Raw genomic sequence first — 21,560 nt, 5'->3', positions numbered from 1 at the left:
ATGTATTCATGTTATACCTTAAAATTCAACCGCCATAGATCGGCATAGATCGTTTTAATTAAATAGTTGTCATTTGGTTTAGTGAAGTGAAAATGAAAATCAAGCTAGGGAACATCTACGCAAAAATCTATCATAGCTAAAAACGGAATATATAAATCTTAGGACTGTGCCAGTGTTCAAACAAGAGCACCGCCTTGCGGGTGCAGACCGCTCATCTATTTTCTTTTTAAAGGTGAAGGGACTCTCATTTTCAATCACAAAGGAGGGAGGGGTGGAGTGAAGAGGGGTGTATAGTGTGGGGATGTGGACATATTACATTATTTTCCAAAAATGCGAAAAAAATATATAAAATTCGGGTGGGGGGAGGGGGGGGGGGTGCGATGGTTGGACGGTATTTCAAATATAAAATAATAAAAATAAATATTTGTGTTTTTTAACCGTTTAAAAAAAAATAAAAAATAAAAATTGGGGGGGGGGGGGTGGGTGGGGTGGGGTGGGGGTGGAGGGGGGGGGGGGGTATAGTGTGAGGGTGTGGTGGTCATTTGTGAGATGATCTTTAAAAAAAAAAATTAGGGGGGGGGGGGATTCGGGTGAGGGTGGGGGGGATTCTTGGGTGCGATGGTTGGACGGTATTTCAAACATAAAACAATAAAAAAATATTTGGGTTTTTTAACCGTTAAAAAAAAATTGGAGGGGGGGGTGGGGTGGGGGGGGGGTATAGTCTGAGGGTGTGGTGGTCATTTGTGAGATGATAAAAAAAAAATTAGGGGGGGGGATTCGAGGGGGGGGGGGGAATGGGGGGGGGAAGGGGGAGGGGGGAAGGGCACGGGGGATGGTTTGGGTGGAGTCTATTGTGGTATGTCAGGTAAGAGTACTTTTGTCAAAGTATCAATCAAATCTAATCATAAATAAAGAAGTTATGGCAATTTTAGCAAAATTTAATAATTTGACCTCGAGAGTCAAGGTCATTCAAAGGTCAAGGTAAAATTCAACTTGCCAGGTACAGTTACCTCATGATAGCATGAAAGTATTTGAAGTTTGAAAGCAATAGCCTTGATACTTCAGAAGTAAAGTAGATCGAAACACAAAATTTAACCATATATTCAAAGTTACTAAGTAAAAAAATGGCCATAATTCCGTAAAAATGACAACCAGAGTTATGCAACTTGTCCTTTTACTGTACCCTTATGATAGCTTGCGAGTGTTCCAAGTATGAAAGCAATATCTTAGATACTTTAGGGGTAAAGTGGACCAAAACACAAAACTTAACCAAATTTTCAATTTTATAAGTATAAAAGGCCCATAATTCCGTCCAACTGCCAGTCAGAGTTACATAACTTTGCCTGCACAGTCCCCTTATGATAGTTAATAAGTGTTGCAAGTATGAAAGCAATAGCTTTGATACTGTAGGAATAAAGTGGACCTAAACACAAAACTTAAACAAATTTTCAATTTTCTAAGTATAAAAAGGGCACATAATTCTGTCAAAATGCCAGTCAGAGTTACATTACTTTGCCTGCACAGTCCCCTTATGATAGTTAGTAAGTGTTGCAAGTATGAAAGCAATAGCTTTGATACTTAAGGAATAAAATGGACCTAAACATAAAACTTAACCAAAATTTTCAATTTTCTAAGTATAAAAAGGGCACATAATTCTGTCAAAATGCACGCCAGAGTTATCTAACTTTGCCTGCCCAGTCCCCTCATGATAGAAAGTAAGTGTACCAAGTTTGAATGCAATAGCATTGATACTTTCTGAGAAAAGTGGACCTAAACGCAAAACTTAACCAAAATTTTCAATTTTCTAAGTATAAAAAGGGCACATAATTCTGTCAAAATGCACGCCAGAGTTATCTAACTTTGCCTGCCCAGTCCTCTCATGATAGTTAGTAAGTGTACCAAGTTTGAATGCAATAGCATTGATACTTTCTGAGAAAAGTGGACCTAAACGCAAAACTTAACCGGACGCCAACGCCGACGCCAAGGTGATGACAATAGCTCATAATTTTTTTTCAAAAAATAGATGAGCTAATAAAAGGCAACTTTGTTTCAAATACTCCTAAACACGTGTGGAACTCAAACAAAATTACAAATAAAACAGTATGTATAATGCAAATAAAATCAAATAGAGTATGTCGTGCAATTTAGTCTTATGCTTATTTATACGATTTTTTATTAAAAAAATCATTCTGTTCATTTTAAACGAGTGTATATCGATGACATTATTCGCATTATTATACCAGTTTTCAACCAAGTGAATTCTATGAAAGAATGCCTGATTTTTTTATAAGACAACAACAAGAATCTAAGTCTTTTGTACGATTTTATGACATTGGCATTGCATGATAAAAGTGTAATAATTTAAAAAGCACATTTCTTTAATGATTTCAATTGTATTGTTAATCTTGTTTATTATTTTGCCAGATGTTATTAAATCTCTCTATATAATAAATATGCTTCATATGTCACTTTAATTAAATATGGAACAAGTACTACATAAAGGCATTTTTAATTATGTCCCATTTTATGATTCTAGATTAGTACATAACAAAATATGGATTCAAACATTGATTAATAAGAGGGCATACGCCTGAACTACTTAAACCAACTCTCAGATGTTTCTGAAACCATGTTTAAACTTGGCTAAAATATAAACTAGAGAGTTAACAAGGTTTTACTACAGCCATATAAGGAAAAATGCCCAGCCCCGTGGCAGCCATATTTTACGATGAACCATAACCATGTTTGAACTCAACCCATATATCATTATTATAAATGTTCTGACCAAGTTTCATGGACATTTCCCTTAAATATGACTTAAAGAGTTCTAACGAGGTTTTTCTACAGCCATATAAGGAAAAATGCCCCACCCCCTCGCTGCCATATAACCATAACTATTTTCAAACTCATCCAAGCTATCATAAGAACAAATGTTCTGACCTGGTTTCATAAAGACTGGACCATAAATGTGACTTGTAGAGGGTTAACAAGGTTTTACAATAGCCATAAAAGGAAAAATGCCCAGTCCCCTAGAGCCATTTTGTTCAACAGACCGCAACAATTTTCCCACTCATCCAAAATATCATTAGAATAAGTTTCTGACCAAGTTTCATGAAGATTGGACTATAAATGTGACTGTTAGAGTGTAAACAAGTTTTTACTATAGCCATATAAGGAAAAATGCCCAGCCAACCTGGTGGCCATGTTTTTTAACCAACTGGAACCATTTTCTAACTCGTCTAAGTCACATTAGGACAAATCTTGTGACCAAGTTTCATGATGATCAGACAATAATTGTGGCCTCTTGAGTGTTAACAAGGTTTTACTTGAGCCATGTAAGAACCATTTTCAAGATATCATTGGCACAAATCTTCTGACCAAATATCTTGAAGATCGGACAATAAATGTTGCCTCTAGAGTGTTTACAAGGCAAATGTTGACACCATACGACACAAGACGCACAATGCAAGACGGACAAAAGGCGATCACATTGTGCTCAGGTGAGCTAAAAGTCTATATTTTCCAACTTTAAACCAAGCTGGCACCTTTCATATTTAAGAAATGAAATGCATAACTAAAAATTATTGTTACCATTCCATTTTAATCACCACATATATTATAATAGAGGACATACATTACTTATATTTACACAAATTAATGACTATTTGAACTGATATTTTTCACACAATTAAAACACTTATAGTCAATCATACTAAGAGTGGAATCTTGACATTATATTCCCTTTTGTCTTCACACATATATAACACAGAATTGTGACATTATAATTTAAAATATCTTCAAACGTTTGTTAAATGCAAATACAACGTAATAAATAATAGGAATTCATGTATATTTTTTTTAAAGCACGTTCATGAAATGTAAAAGCTTAGCATGTTAAGATATTTTGCAGCATTTTAATCTTTAATACATCTAGCTAAAGTATTCCTCTTGAACGGTGATATGCATAAATAACTATACAACAATCAGAATATAATTATAAGGTTAAGAATTGATATCAAATATTACATAACTCACATGTAAACTTAACAGTGAACATACACTGTGAAAATAGTGAAAAATCAACCTATGTAGACAAACTTGCAACCTCAAAATGTCATGATCTTATTTGATTTGTTACATTCATAATACATGACATTTCACACTTTGGTGTAAACAAACAACATTTATCTGAAAATTCCTGCTGTGCCATGTGACGAATATTAAAAAAGGTTTTGGTTAGCAAACTCAGCATATATTTAGGGGAAATACAGAAAAATATAAATGACTTGCACAGAAATCATACATGCAATGATTAATATCACAGACTGAGAGACATAAAGATTTAAATTGACATTGATTTCTCTTGAAATCACACATGCTCTAGAAAAAAATAACGACAAGGCTGGCTGAGTCATTTTTATTTTGTGCAAAGTCTGATATATGAGAGCAGATTTGACACAAAATGCAACTTTTAGAGTGTTGACAAGGTTTCACTCTTGGCATATAAGAAAAACTGACCTGCCCCCTCATAGCTATGTTTTTCAAAGGGCAAGAACTCTTATCAAACTCGGTCCAGAAATCCTTGAAACAAAGATGCCCAGTAAGTTTCATGAAGATAAGGCACAAAATGTGATGCGTAGAGTGTTCACCAGCTTTCTCTTCAGTTGACTCAATAAAGCAGTTGCAGTAATAGTTTAGATTCTGTAAAAGCAATACTTGAACAATTAAGGCTATTGTTTGTTGTATAAGAAGTTGTATACATTACATTATTCAGCAAGCTTTATGGGTGAGGCATACTTTAATTGAGAGAACAATATTTGTTTAATATTTTAGCGGTGGGTACTGTACTTGTAAATTTATTAAAAATAATAGATTATCAGACAATTATTCTCTTTTTTTTCTTTTGATTTTAGTTTGAAGTGCAAGTGGGGAAGGTTTTCCTGTAGCAAAATATCTTGTATCTGCACCATACAATTTGAATATTATTGTTTTATTGGAAGAATACCATATTTTTGAAAAGAAAAGCCTTTTATCATCTTTCATTAATTCTATTTCAATGTTTCTGTTCCAAAAAGTGCACAGTGGGTGGGATATGTTGAGTGTCTACTGCAGGAACTTCGTGATGATGTTGTCTATGAACCACTGCTCCGTGAATTGCAAGTGGTCAGAGTCGGAAGAGAGGAATGTGATACGACCCGTGTCGTTGAGAGTCTTTAAACCAAGCTTGTCCTGAAAGGAGAATTGATCATATAAGACTTGTTTTGGGAAAACTTACCTTAATGCATAGGCTTTAAGTGTCAGTCTAGTTTAGCCTGTGCAGTCCACACAGTCTTATTGTGGACCACACTTTCCACTTTACTTAAATCTTTTATTATAAGAATCTCTCTGCTAAATGAAAATCACTAAAGGAGGAAAATGTTGAAACTGATAAGCCTTTGCAGCCTGCATATGGTAATCTGGGACAGCACCTGAGGCACATGCATTAAGCCCTGTTTTCACAGAACAAGGCTCTGTTCAACACTTGGTTTCTCAAACTTGGAACGAGTATCCAAACCCAAATGTAATCATTTCATACTGAACAAAAGCATTTTGTATACTGTAAATTAAAAGGACCGTTAACCACAAACGACGAAAAAAGAGAAGTTCTAAAATCCCGTATTTTTTTACAATTATTAGTTTATATTGATTAAAATATCACGACTGGTATATAACATTACTTGAAAAAGTTGTCAAGTTTTCATATTTTATTGTTATGTCACCTATTTTATTACCGAATATACTGAATATATGAACTTTTTTCAAGTAATGTAATATACCAGTTTCTTTAAGTAGACATGTGTGCTTATGACATTGAGGCTCCAATATCTTACTTTTGAAAAAAAGCTTCCCACATATAGATAAAACTGCACTGAAAATTCAAGTGCACTCAAAATGTGCAAAAAATACCCAGGTGCTCAAGTTTGTATGCGGATTAACTCTTTCAGTGCAGGAACCGAATTTTGAAGGCCTTTGCAAACAGTTTGGATCCAGATGAGATGCCACAAAATGTGGTGTCTCATCAGGATCCAAACTGTTTGCTATTTTTATAGTATTCTTTGAAAAAAGTAAATGCTAACTTTAGAAATTCAGCAGACAACATTTTAGCAGACGACAATTTTCCCAGCATGCAAAGGGTTAATATTTTCTAAAGTTCTAAAGTTTAAGCTATGCCTTACTCAATGTCTTTTAGGATATCAATAAACAACACAATAATGTACTCCTAAAATACATCTAAAGGCATACCTGCAGATACAGGGGGCTCTCATACATGGTGTACAGCTTCTTGTCTTGGCCAGGAATGTAGTAACCAAACCACTGAAAAGGGAACAATTGGTATTGATGAGAGACATTCTCCAAACAGATCATTAGGTACTGGTTTGGTTATAATGATGTGGCAAATATTAATGCATTGTTTTGTGGGATTTCAGGATTTTTTAAAATAAAACTCCACCCTCATGCAAAACTCAAGTTAGATAAAAGCAATTATGCTGAAAACGGTAATGAAGCTTCATTTTATACCAACTAACATTACTGTTAAGTTTCACAATGGTTGGTAAATAGCTGTTCAAGTGTGAAGCCATTGCAAATGAAAGCCCCTGATCTCACAACACACAAATATTGTTTCATTTTATTTCTATTCCCTTATGATCATAATGAATATTGTGCTGTGAATTCAATGCCAGGTATTGGTAACATATTAATAGATGTATAGTGATAGTATAAAGTAAGCCAGATCAAAAGGCATTCAATAAATCACCATAACTTATTAAAATTTCATTGTTCTCCGATGCACCTGAGAGCAATTACAGAATAAATAGGCAAGGCATTCCATTTTTTTTATTAGAGTGATATGTAATCTTTCCATCAATTGTCATGCAAACTGAAATATTAAACCCTTTTTATAGTTCCTTGCCCAATAAAAGAAAGCCTGAGGTTTGATGCTATCAAATTTCTCTACCATCTTCTAGTATTCCCCGATGACAATTTCTTTTGAACACATTACTAAGTTATTGTAGAGATCCGGATTGCTTAAGGAGTCAATAAATTGTTTAAAATCATAATTTTGTGTAATGGTTTTGCACATTCTGTTTTTTTAACGCTACTGTCATGTCATGTCAAAGCTGTTTCTGCAAACTACATTAAACATATTCAAGAACAAGATATGTGTTTGTCAGAAACACTATGTCCCCTTTTGTGCCGCTTCGAAGCTATATATTTGACCTTGAAGGATGACCTTGACCTTTCACCACTCAAAATGTGCAGCTTCATGAGATACACATGCATGCCAAATATCAAGTTGCTATCTTCAATATTGCAAAAGCTATTGCAAAATGTTAAAGTTTGACCAAACAAACCAACCAACCAACAAACCAACCAACCAACCAACAAACCAACATACAGGGAAAAAACAATATGTCCCCCACTATAGTGGTGGGGGACATAAAATGTACTCAATTGCACCCATGGTTAGTTCTTCAATTTGTCTCCAGTGATATACTAAGGTCAAAGTTTAAACGGCCCATTTGAGAAATTGTGAGTACATTCCGCTATTCATAAATAGTGTTTTTTTACATTAAAAATGATATAGACAAGTTCATATTGCTTAGATGATTATTACTGAAACATTTTGATCATAAAATATTGGATTTCACATAAAAATAAGAAATTCCTAAGACAGCACATTAAACTGTTCTTACGCTTAAATGGTATTGTGTACACTCTCTGTAAGTCATCTGATATAATAACCACAAAGACATATTTCTTATTGAATATCTGTAGTACTTAAATAGTATAGTGAAAGTTAAAGCTGAAAAGTTATAAAGAAAAACAATAAATGTTACCATGCCAGGAAACTATATAATCAACTTTAAAACCATAAATTACGTAAACTTAAATCAACAAAAATATATATGTCAGCATATAAACTACCTACGCACAAAAGTACAGCACAATACCGGTACCTCCACTCAAATTCAAGGTATTGAGCAGAAAACATTTCTATTTTCAGTAACAATGACCTTGACACAACTGGTCTGAAATGCAAAACCACCCTAGGTCTGCATGAAGCCTTTCTACAAACAAAATGAAAGCACAAATCCTACAACCAAAATTAAGTCTTTCTTTTTTTCAAAAACAGTGACCTTGACCACAGTGGCCTCAATTGATCTAATGCATTCCTTCATTATATCAGCCTGTCCCCTACCTACACAAAATATTCAGCACAAATCCTACATCCAAAATAAAGTTATTGAGATGAAACTATTTCTTTTTTTCACCAACAGTGACCTTGACAACACTGACCTCACTGGATCTAATGCATTCCTCCATTAGATCAGCATGTTACTTTCCTACACAAAATATTCAGCACAAATCTTCATCCTTAAAGAAGTTCTTGAGCACAGACTTTTTATCTTTTTTCAGCAACCGTTACATTTACCCAATTCGAACCAATTGAGACCCTATGCTATATCTGCATGTCACAAGTTAAATGAGCTTCAGGACTGCACAGAGGCATGATTTGAATAAATTGGTAGAGGACTACCATACAATTTTAAACACCAAACTGCTGACCCTTGTTGTTTCAGAGAGGAATATTTTTTAAGGTAAATTTACTAAGTCTGTATAAATCTCGTGAACCTTGGCCATGGTGAGTTTTGACCCAAGGGGCATGATTTGTACAAACTTGGTAGAGGACCACCATACAAAAATACATGCCAAACCCTAGACCTCTCAGCCTTGCAGTTTCAGTTTAAACACATTTTTACTTGCAGTTTCAGCGGTTTAAACATGTTTTTACTTGCAGTTTTAGCGGTTTAAACATGTTTTTACTTGCAGTTTCAGTGGTTTAAACATGTTTTTACTTGCAGTTTCAGCGGTTTAAACATGTTTTTACTTGCAGTTTCAGCGGTTTAAACATGTTTTTACTTGCAGTTTCAGCGGTTTAAACACATTTTTACTTGCAGTTTCAGCGGTTTAAACATGTTTTTACTTGCAGTTTCAGCGGTTTAAACATGTTTTTACTTGCAGTTTCAGTGGTTTAAACATGTTTTTACTTGCAGTTTCAGCGGTTTAAACATGTTTTTACTTGCAGTTTCAGCGGTTTAAACATGTTTTTACTTGCAGTTTCAGCGGTTTAAACATGTTTTTACTTGCAGTTTCAGCGGTTTAACACGTTTTTTTACAATGTACATGCAAGGAAGACAAAACCCCCAATAGGCAGGGCCATTTTTGACCCTTAAAGGATTATTTGAACAAACTTGGTAGAGGACCACTATATGATGCTACACACCAAACATTAAAGCCCTTACAAGTGCAGTTTGATAGAGAAAGTTCGTTTAAAATGATTTACTTTTATAGATCTATTTAAATCATGTAACCCCTGAGGCTTGGCCAGTTTTGATTATAGGTAAATGAGGTGAACAAAATCAAGAGGACTATATGAAGATGTTATATGCTAAATTTTAAAGCCCTAACCCTTGTGATTTCAGAAAATAAGATTTTTAAAGTTTTCATTTTCTTTAGTTCCAGTAAATTCCATATGAAATCCAACAGCTTTGAAAGAGGGTCAGTTAACAATCATTTTTCAAATGTTAATCAAAATTCTGACCAGCAGTTATTTAGGAAAAGTTGACAGCTTTCACTCAAAATCCAATATTTAAACAATGTTTGCAGAGAACCACAAGACAATTATATAAATATAATAAATATTAAACATTTGTGTCAAGTGGTTAAAGAGAAAAATGTGTTCAAGTTACAAGTATTTTGCAATATAAGTCTCTATTAATCTATTTAAGCCCATGACCCAAGGGGAACTTTTTAATGACACTAGGTTGACAGCCACTTAAAAAAAGTTTCAATATAACACATCTGGGTGTTGAAGTTTCTAATGTGCATGTTTTTGCAAAAAAAATAATTCAGTAATGATGAATGTTACAGCAATTCGACCTTGAACAAGTGGCATAAAACTTTCATTTGTAACATAGGACAAAAAATGGAATTTAAAGCTAAAAAGTTTTAAAGGTTTTTGGAAAATAAAATATGCCAAATTCTTGTCTTAAAAGATAATGAAAAAATACCGTAGGTCATAATGCTTTATTTTTTGTATTTATTTGAAAAATCTTGGTAATAATATTAATGGTTTATTTTCCTTGTGTCACTTTATGTGTGCCTTTAGGTAACTTATGTTAAGATTTGTGTAAAAAGCTTTCTGTACACAATCCCTTGCATAGTATTGGGCACTGGGTCCAGGACAAGTCTGCAACTTACCTCACTCTCCCTTGGGATGACCATTGTGTCCTGTAGGAACTGAACCAGGACCAGATTCTTCAACTTCAGCAGGTTGGCCTTGTACGTTGCATTCACAGACTGAAGCAACATATGAAGGCCATTATTTCAAGGAACAGTGAAATATGTAGACACTGTTTGGGAACACAGACATAAGCAGGCTATGTTAAGGAACAGTGAAATGTTGACAATTATAGGGGAACAATTAATGCAATTATGTAGGCAATTATATGTGAAAAAATAAGGAAATATGTAGGTAACAATAATGTAACAACGGACGAAATGGGCAATCGTAAGGAAACAGTGAAATATGTAGGCAATATAAAGAGAGAAGTGAAATATGTTGGAATCAAAAAGGAAACTTAAATGATAAGCAGAATATGTTAACGGAACACTGAAATTGGTTATAAAAAGAAAAAAACACACTTTTACTGGTACAATTTCACTGATTGAATCAACATGGGTAAAGTTTAGCACATTGCCTGTACAAATGCTATAATATGGTGATTATCACTACTTGACTATCACACTAGATTTAGTTTTTATCTGCTTCCGCAAAATGCTTGTTTAACAAAAATCTATTAAATGAAAAAAAAACACAGAAGTTTACACAGTCATGTCTACAAGTTTCCCAAAATGTTTCAACAAACATGTGATAAGTTGATAACTGCAGACAGTATAGTTCCAAAACTGTTTAAGCAAGAAACAGTCATCAGAGAAATATACAGGGATGGTTAAGACAAAATATATAGGCAATGTGCAATATGTAGACAATTATGGTTAGTGTACAGTTCACAACTTCTGTAAAACTAAAGTAGTACTAGGAGCAATTTTAACATACGAAAGGAAGGGGAAAATACTGAAATAGATCAGAAATAATTATTCTTCGTATGCAAAATTTTAACAAAAAATGCCATTATTATGGGAGACTTTTAAGTTTGCATTACATTCTAATGACACTAGAAGGACATAAATTACACAAAATTGGAGAACTATTGGTAAGTTGTGATGCCATTTTATATTACATTAAACAAGACTAGGATTGTGTTTTACAATCTAGCATCATTGTTCAAATACATGTATTAGCATGCCATTGTTCAGTAAAAAAAGTGTAGCTAATGAAAATGCTCAACAGGTTAACTAAACATGTTTTAAATATCAATATTTATAATGATTGTAATTACCATGGAAACAAGGTTTAGCATGTGATTCCAATTTTGTATGTAATAATAGGCAAGAATTCCATAGGGCATGCCTTGTATTCTGTCAACATAAGGTCAAGAAATGTAGGACTTGCAAAAAAACTTTACTGGTTTTTAACCATGTCTTTTTTCTTATGCAATCTTACATCTGAATAGTGAACATGATCTTTTATTACTAAGGTAACCGCTGCCTATCCTTAATATCCAACATGGATAAAAAGGCTATCCAATACCAGTATAAGGTGTGCACTTTACACCTAGCTTATGCTTTATCACCATCTATGACACCATATGCTGACATTGCATTTTTATAAATTAGTGAATATTGTTAACAAGTACGCCAAGAAATATAGTAAACCATAGTATTGAAATACATCACTAAACTCTAGATGGCCATTTTTTTATAAGCTGCTAGCACAAATATAATAAATTTATAGATTTAATGCACAAAATATAAGAACAGCACCCAAAAAAATGTAATCAGGTAAATATAATTTATAACAAGACTATTGCCAAGCAATATAGTCCCCTACCGGCTCCACAATTGTCAGAAATTCCACCATTGTCAGAATTTTTTGTTGTTGTTGCCATAGCAACCAGAATTTTTGACGTAGGAACAAAATGAAATGACATGCATAATGTCCATATTGCCATCTATCCATGTTTCAAGTTTCATTAAAAAATATTAAGAACTTTTAAAGTTATCGCAGGATCCAGAAAACCACCATTTTCAGCAGTATTTCTAGTCTATTTGTTGCCATAGCAACCAGAATTTCTGATGTAGGAACCAAATGAAATGACGTGCATAATGTCCATATTGCCATATATCCATGTTTCAAGTTTCATGAAAAAATATTAAGAGCTTTTTAAGTTATCGCAGGATCCAGAAAAGTGTGACTGACTGACAGACTGACAGACAGACAAAAGGCAGACAGAGCGCAAACCATAAGTCCCCTCCGGTGAAACCGGTAGGGGACAATAAAGTGTGGCCTATAGATGCACATTATTTGGTGTGTGTGGGGGGGGGGGGTAGGGGGGGGGGGGATGAACGTCAAATTGACTTTCTTTTGCATACAATAAAGAAATCTAAACAAGAGGGCCTGAAAGTCCAAAAGTTGCTCACCTGAGATAACAAGATTTTGTTGGGACAAATCTTCTGACCAAGTTTCACGAAGATCGGGAAAAAAAATGTGGCCTCTAGAGTGTTAACAAGGTTTTACTAAAGCCATATAAGGAAAAATGCACCGCCCCCTGGCAGCCACGTTTTTCAACCAACCGGCATCATTTTTGAACTCTTCCAGGATATTATTAGGATGAATCTTCTGACCAAGTTTCATGAAGATCGGACAGTAAATGTGGCCTCTAGAGTGTTTACAAGATTTTACTATAATAGCCATTTGAGGAAAAATGCCCCGCCACTTGGAAGCCATTTTTTTCAAGCAAACATTATTATTTTCAAACTCATCCAAGATATCATTGAGAACAATCTTCTGACCAAATTTCATGAAGATTGGACAATAAATGTGGCCTCTAGAGTGTTAACAAGGTTTTACTATAGCCATATATAGCCATATAAGGAAAAATGCCCTTCCCCTGGTGGCCATGTTTTTAAAGCAACCAAAACCATTTTCAAACTCATCCAAGATATTATTGGGACAAATCTTCTGACCAAGTTTCATGATGATCGAAAAATAAATGTGACCTCTAGAGTGTTAACAAGGTTTTACTATAGCCATATAAGGAAAATAGCCCCGCCCCCTGGTGGCCATTTTTTTTTTACCAACCGGCATCATTTTAATAATCTTCCAAGATATTATTGGAATGAATCTTTTGACCGAGTTTTATAAAGATCGGACTATAAATGTGGCCTCTAGAGTGTTAACAAGATTAGACTATAGCCATATAAGGAAAAATGCCCTGCCCCTTAGCAGCCATGTTTTTCAAGCAAAGGTTACCATTTTTGAACTCATCCAAGATATCAGTGGGACAAATCTTCTGAGCAAGTTTCATGAAGATCGGAAAATTAATGTGTCCTCTAGAGTGTTAACAAGGTTTTACTATACCCATATAAGGAAAAATGCCCCGCCCCCCTGGCGGCCATGTTTTTCAACCAACCAGCATCATTTTCAAACTCGTCCAAGATATTATTGGGATAATTCTTCTGACCAAGTTTCATGAAGATTGGACAATAAATGTGGCCTCTAGAGTGTTAACAAGATTTTACTATAGCCATATATAGCCATTATAAGGAAAAATGCCCCGCCCCTTGGCAGCCATGTTTTTCAAGCAAGGTTACCATTTTGAACTCATTCAAGATATCAGTGGGACAAATCTTCTGAGCAAGTTTCATGAAGATCGGAAAATAAATGTGGCCTCTAGAATGTTAACAAGGTTTTACTAAAGCCATATCAGGAAAAATGCGGCCATGTTTTTCAACCAACCTGCATCATTTTTGAACTCGTCCAAGATATTATTGAGATGAATCTTCTGACCAAGTTTTATGATGATCAGACACTAACTGTGGCCTCTAGAGTGTTAACAAGATTATACTATAGCCATATATAGCCATATAAGGAAAAATGCCCCGCCCCTTGGAAGCCATGTTTTTCAAGCAAACGTTACCATTTTCGAACTCATCCAAGATATCATTGAAACCAATCTTCTGACCAAATTTCATGAAGATTGGACAATAAATGTGGCCTCTAGAGAGTAAACAAGGCAAATGTCCGCACAACGGACAACGGACGACGGACAAAAAGCTATCACAAAAGCTCACAATGAGCACGTTGTGCTCAGGTGAGCTAAAAAAGATAACAAAAATATCAAATAAATTTATTTTTCTGTTCAAACAAATGATGTTTAAAAACTATAAAAAAGAAAAGTAAGAATTTTTTTTTTCAAATGTTAATGTTTGTGAATGCATAATGAATATCTTTCAGTAAAATTATAAAATAGTAGCAAATTTGTATCTCCTAGCTGTATGACCCTCCATATATGTATTTGCTCAAACAAGTTTGCCTATAAATTGTCTTTCTCCATGTCTGTTAATGGTCTTTCTTTCAGTTGGTGTTTTTTTAATGATTTGTTTTCTGTTCTTTGCAACAAAATAAAAATCAGAAGATACATATATTAACGTCGTAAAAGTTGTAATTTTTTGTCAAATTACCAATACTTCCATGAAATATTGAGAAAACTAGATAATAATTGTAGAATAATGGGAAACAAAAGGCATCATTTTTCATATGAAGATAATTATTAATAACAAATAGGCCTAATAAAACCTAAATATGCTATTTAACTACAACATGGAAATAATAATGCAAATAATGCAAATAAATTGTCTTGTCGAACGATGTTTAACAAGCAGACTGCCACGTTCAAACAAATGAGCCGTATATAAAAATGCCTCATAACTGAAAAAGGAAGATTACATGTATAACTTAAAGGGACAGTGCCATAGATTTGGCATAGACAAACTTAACTCATATAATAGAATTTAAAAAAAAGTACAATGTATAAGAATTATATTATTTAAAAATATGATTAATATTCAAAAATATATTTATATGTACCATAAAAGACAGTTTTACTTAAACAATTGGGTATTTCCATTAAATAAGAGGGCCATGATGGCCTTTAAAGTGCTCACCTGAACAACATAAACATTCAGACCAAGAGTCATAAACAAATGTGGCCTCAACAGTGGTAACACGTTTTCTTATGGTATGACAATTATCTAGTTTTTGGACAAATCTGACCCAGATTTAAACTTGACTAAAATATCCTAAAGATTAACAATCTGACCAAGTTTTGTCAAGCTTGAGTCATAAATGTTTTCCCTTGAGAGAAAATAGTTTGTTCAAAGATTTGACCTGGTAAACTAGTTTCAACATACACATGACCTAGATTCAACATTTGCCTAACAATTGTCAAGATAAACCTTCTTACCAATATATTGTCAATAAAAACATTCTTCAAAAATTTCATCAAGATAACTGTGTTACAAGGTTTTTCTACTTTTTGATCTTGTGCCCAAGTTTTTGGATGCACAACTTTGCACAAAGCCTACACATTGTAAAGATAAACATTATTACTTAATTTCATCAAAATTGAGTCACATTTGTTTAATAGAATGATAACGAGGTTTTCCTAAGATTTTTTTACCTTATCCACTCGTTTTTTTACTCATGTGACCCAGATTTTAACTCTTTCTAGATATTGCCAAGATTCATAAAGGTTGCCTCTAGAAAAGTGACAAAGTTTAGACAGGATTTGACATTGTGACTCAGTTTTTGGATGCATGTTACATAGAATCAGGCTTTTACAAGATTTTGTCAAGATAAACAATCTGACCATGCTTTATCAATATTGTTTTTTTATTAAACTGGCCTCTAGAGTGGCATACAGTTTTTGTATAATTTTACCTGGTGACCTAGTTTGTGGACATACATAACCCAGAGTCAAGTGCAGCCTATTACCTGATGACCTAGTTTGTGGACATACATAACCCAGAGTCAAGTGCAGCCTATTACCTTATGACCTAGTTTGTGGACATACATAACCCAGAGTCAAGTGCAGCCTATTACCTGGTGACCTAGTTTGTGGACATACATAACCCAGAGTCAAGTGCAGCCTATTACCTGGTGACCTAGTTTGTGGACATACATAACCCAGAGTCAAGTGCAGCCTATTACCTGGTGACCTAGTTTGTGGACATACATAACCCAGAGTCAAGTGCAGCCTACTACCTGATGACCTAGTTTGTGGACATACATAACCCAGAGTCAAGTGCAGCCTATAACCTGATGACCTAGTTTGTGGACATACATAACCCAGAGTCAAGTGCAGCCTATTACCTGATGACCTAGTTTGTGGACATACATAACCCAGAGTCAAGTGCAGCCTATATATTGACATGATACAGCATGCTGAGCATGTTTCCAAGATTTAGTCATAAATGTGGTCTCTAAAGTAAATCAAATGTTTTTCTCAGATTTGAGTTTAACCAAGATTTAGTCATAAATGTGGCCTCTAAAGTAAAACCAATGTTTTTCTAAGATTTGAGTTTAACCAAGATTTAGTCATAAATGTGGCCTTTAAAGAAGCACCAATGTTTTTATAAGAGTTGACTAGATGACCTAACTTTTGGATAAATTGACCCATATCCATTGTCAGCCTAAATATTGGCAAGATAAAGATACTGAGCAAATTTCACGATGGTGGTAATATTAGAGAGAAAGCTAGTTAACACTCTGCTCTTCATAGTTACGTGCATCTAGTTACGTACATTTTCTTGGTTAATGTCTGCCAGGAAGACGCTCTTGGCCTGGTACTCTGCCTCGTTGAGGGGGTCATGCCAGTATTCTGCCTTGCACAAGCCTTGAATAGATATGAGCCTCACTTTGAGAAAACAGGGCTTAATGATTTATTTATTGTGCATAAAGTGTTGTCCAAAATAAGCCTGCGCAGTATGCAACACTTTTTACTTGCATTGTGTTTTCTGTTTAAAGGAAATGCTTCTTTGCAAAAAGCTGGATTAGGCCGAAAGTGTTGTCCCTGATTTGCCTGTGCAGACTGAGTCAGGGAAAAAATGTAAAGTGCCTTTGAACATACATACGGTATGAAAAGGGCGCTATATAAATGTGGTATATATTTTTTTTTTTTTTTTAATGAAGATGACCAATAAAATGTGTGGACAATGGTTGTAATTTGGGTCGGGAGTAAAACATAGACCTAATTATGATTATTAATATTGCCATTACTTGTGTGTAAATATAAGTGAAGATAAGAGTTCAAAAGTCTCTCTAAATAATTTGCCACAAACAGACTTGCAAATAACTGAAAAAATAACTTTTTTGGGAACATTATGTGACATCAAAATAAATGGAATACATTATTCATGATCTTCATTTGTGTCTTGTTCTGTGAAAGCTGGTCATAATGCATGTGCGTAAAGTGTCGTCCCAGATTAGCCTGTGCAGTCCGCACAGGCTAATCAGGGACGACACTTTCTGCCTAAACTTGATTTTCGGTAAGGAGGGACTAACTTGAAACTAAAAATACCATTAAAGCGGAAAGTGTCGTCCCTGATTAGCCTGTGGGGACTACACAGGCTAATCTGGGACGACACTTTACGCACATGAATTAAGCCCAGTTTTCTCAGAACAAGAAACATTTGATTGTTTTTAATGAAAACTCATATAAGATCCTATACTGATGAAGTATGACATTAGTATTTGTGTTTATTTGGTTCAAATTAAAGCTCAATTCGATATATTTATTGAAAAATAATAAAAAAACGAGTAACTTACTGGTTCTGGATTTCCCTGAAAAAATAAAATGTTTTAATTTCAAAAACTGAAAACATATATTATAAATTTAATACACAAACAGAAAATACATTCTTGTTCATACACTTTTAATTGCTGTTGATTTTTAATAAAAATAAACAATGTTCAAGCTAAAACTTAACACAGGTACTTCTCAAATTTTTACCAATAAAATGATAAGATCAAAATCATGAAACATTTTTTGCATGTGTTTTTTAAACTACTTAAAAATTATTAATTAGTTAATTTTATATTTCATATTTAATGTACAAATATACAGACAATTTACGTCATTTCTTATGCTATAAACAGCTTATTATTAGATTGGTGTTCAAGTGATAATTAACGCATTTATGCCTAGTGGACTCTCCCATCCTTTTAAATTGGATCAATTAATTTCCAAAATTAGGGATGTCTGGTATATTTTTTTTCTATTTTTAGAATATTTCTGATGGGTCTACGCTGTTTGCCAAGGCCTTTTTTCTAGACGCTAGGCATAAATGGGTTAACAGACTAGTTGCTAACCACTTCATTGAGAAATAGCTATTACTATCAAATAAATGCTGGTCAATTAAGTAAGCCAAAGGTGTGAATATCTTCTAGATAGGGTTTTAACAGTCACAGTTGCAAACATATTTTTATTTTATGCTTTCCAGTGGTTTATAGGGAAATATCAGTGAATTAAAACTGATGATGATTTCACTGTTCAAACAATGAAAGTTATCAGTGAAAATTATCGATAATTTTCACTGTTTACTGTGAAATGACGTCATTTCTTTGACGAAATGACGTCATTATTCCAGCGAAATTCTTAAGTTAAACTCTTTAACAATGTATATAAACTATTAAAAAAGGCATAAAATAAAAAGAAAATTTGTTGGATTCGGTGGAATATCGATTTTAATTCACTCCTGATCATAAAAAACATATATTTTCACTTGTGGCTGTGGCACTCGTAAAAATATTATTTTCTTTGATCACTCGTGAATTAAAATCAATAATCCACCGAATCCAACAAATATCCACTATATAATAAAACAACTAATTTCAATCCGTGTTTATCAAATGGACTGAACAGTACACAAGTAAAATGGCCTCTTTTGTTCTATCACTTTTCTCTTCATCGCATCTTTTTTCATATTATATTATACCACTACGACCAAAGTCATAGCAGATATGTTGTCTGAATGCATATCAACTGTGAGCACCTGCTTCACTAAGACCAAAGTCATAGCAGATATGTTGTCTGAACGCATATCAACTGTGAGCACCTGCTTCACTTAGACCTTAGTCATAGCAGATATGTTGTCTGAATACATATCAACTGTGAGCACCTGCTTCACTAAGACCAAAGTCATAGCAGATATGTTGTCTGAATGCATATCAACTGTGAACACCTGCTTCACTAAGACCAAAGTCATAGCAGATATGTTGTCTGAATACATATCAACTGTGAGAACCTGCTTCACTAAGGCCAAAGTCATAGCAGATATGTTGTATGATTACATATCAACTGTGAGCACCTGCTTCACTAAGACCAAAGTCATAGCAGATATGTTGTCTGAATGCATATCAACTGTGAGCACCTGCTTCACTAAGACCATGTCATAGCAGATATGTTGTCTGAATGCATATCAACTGTGAGCACCTGCTTCACTAAGACCAAAGTCATAGCAGATATGTTGTCTGAATGCATATCAACTGTGAGCACCTGCATCTCTAAGACCAAAGTCATAGCAGATATGCTGTCTGAATGCATATCAACTGTGAGCACCTGCTTCACTTAGACCAAAGTCATAGCAGATATGTTGTCTGAATGCATATCAACTGTGAGCACCTGCTTCACTAAGACCAAAGTCATAGCAGATATGTTGTCTGAATGCATATCAACTGTGAGCACCTGCTTCACTAAGACCAAAGGCATAGCAGATATGTTGTCTGAATGCATATCAACTGTGAGCACCTGCTTCACTAAGACCAAAGTCATAGCAGATATGTTGTCTTAATGCATATCAACTGTGAGCACCTGCTTCACTAAGACCAACGTCATAGCAGATATTGTGAGCCCCTGCTCCACTAAGACCAAAGTCATAGCAGATATGTTGTCTGAATGCATATCAACTGTGAGCACCTGCTTCACTTAGACCAAAGTCATAGCAGATATGTTGTCTGAATGCATATCAACTGTGAGCACCTGCTTTCAAGAACTGATTGTAATTACAGAGTATAATGAATAATTATTTGGAGCATTCATATGGAATTGTTCCACAATCTAGCTAAAGTTGCTGGAAACTGTGTTTCTCTTTATATTTAAAATCTGAGCAAAGATGTAAGAAAATAAAATTCCCAACCTGATTTGTAATGGATTGATACAACATCTTCATGCTAAACTACTGTATCCAATTAAGAAATGAGGATTGATACAACAGTTACACAATAAACCATTGAGAATGTTATTAACATAGTTTGATGGAAATCATAAAATACGAACTGAGTCTCAGCAAATTGAGTAAAATAGTACAATTTTATGGAAAACTGACACATGACAGGGCCAATAAAGAAACATTATTTGATTTTTATATGACATATAACAATAAATTATCAATAAAAACTGCATGTTAAATGCTCTGCAACTAATAAGCACTCTACAGAAAAGTTAATTCCTACAAAACTAACAGAAAAGTTAATTCCTACAAAACTAAGTATCTTTGAATGTACACATTACATGAAGTTGCAAGACTATTAAGAATAATTTTTACAGTACAGCACACATTTAAGTAACTTACTTCAAAATTATATAAATTTCTTTTACAAAATTCTTATTAATAAATGTCAATTTATCTACTTCAATTAAATGTGACATTTTCTCATTTCTATGAAGTGTTTAATCTTTATAAGACTAGAAAATTGTACACTTGAGATGTGAAGATAAAAAGCAGGAAGACATACATCAATGACAGACTTAAACAAGAGATGTGTTTGTCAGAAACACAATGCCCCCTACTGCCCCACATTGAAATAAAATTTATAAGTCAGACATCATTGACAACCAAGGCCTGTGGTTTAAAAGAGATCATAGTTGATCATGTATCTATGGACATACGTTCACAGGTATGTAATGAACATCAAAGAAATTAAAATTATATCATTTAAAAAAAACTTTGAAAAATCAATCATTTGGGTTATAAATAATCAAAATAATAAATTTGTACAGTAACTGTGAAAAGAACTTCAATTCTTGGTAAGGAAATATATAATATGAGATTTATAATTATATAAATTACTTCCCTTGAAAATAATTGTCTGTAACAAATCTCTATTTTTAGTAGCAAATAATTAAAAGCCACTACTGTGACTGTAGATTCACCACTCAAAATGTGCAGCTCCATGAGATACACATGCATGCCAAATATATAAAGTGGCTATGTTCAATATTTAATAATTTTCTCCCTTGTTAAAGCTTATAACTTCCCTTAAATCTGTATTTTTACCGTAGACCATAAAGGATGACCTTGACCTTTTACCACAATGTGCTTGTCAGAAACACAATGCCCCCTACTGCGCCGCTTTGATTTATTTGACAAAAATATATACGTGGGCAGGTCAGATAACTATGTCAATTTAAAGCTTAATACTTCCCGTGACTTTGTTTTTTCGACCCAAGACCTTAAAGGATGATGTTCACCTTGAAATTTTACCACTCAAA

General features: G+C 34.0%; 1 protein-coding gene across 1 annotated transcript in view; it reads right to left on the bottom strand.

The window, feature by feature from the left end:
- Positions 1-3,581: 3,581 nt before the first annotated feature.
- LOC127860837 (palmitoyl-protein thioesterase 1-like) overlaps positions 3,582-21,560 on the bottom strand; it is a 63,113-nt gene continuing 45,134 nt past the window's right edge. Inside the window, exons 6-9 of the mRNA XM_052399144.1 lie at positions 16,813-16,921; positions 10,306-10,404; positions 6,283-6,354; positions 3,582-5,229 (exon numbers count right to left, since the gene is read on the bottom strand). Coding sequence (XP_052255104.1) covers positions 5,104-5,229; positions 6,283-6,354; positions 10,306-10,404; positions 16,813-16,921 — 406 coding nt within the window. The 3' untranslated portion in view covers positions 3,582-5,103. The remainder of the gene's footprint in view (positions 5,230-6,282; positions 6,355-10,305; positions 10,405-16,812; positions 16,922-21,560) is intronic.

This window comes from Dreissena polymorpha, chromosome 15 (genome assembly GCF_020536995.1).
Source record: "Dreissena polymorpha isolate Duluth1 chromosome 15, UMN_Dpol_1.0, whole genome shotgun sequence".
NCBI classification, from domain to species: domain Eukaryota; kingdom Metazoa; phylum Mollusca; class Bivalvia; order Myida; family Dreissenidae; genus Dreissena; species Dreissena polymorpha.
Note: the sequence above shows the minus strand (reverse complement) of the source record. Positions and strands in the feature narration are given on the sequence as shown.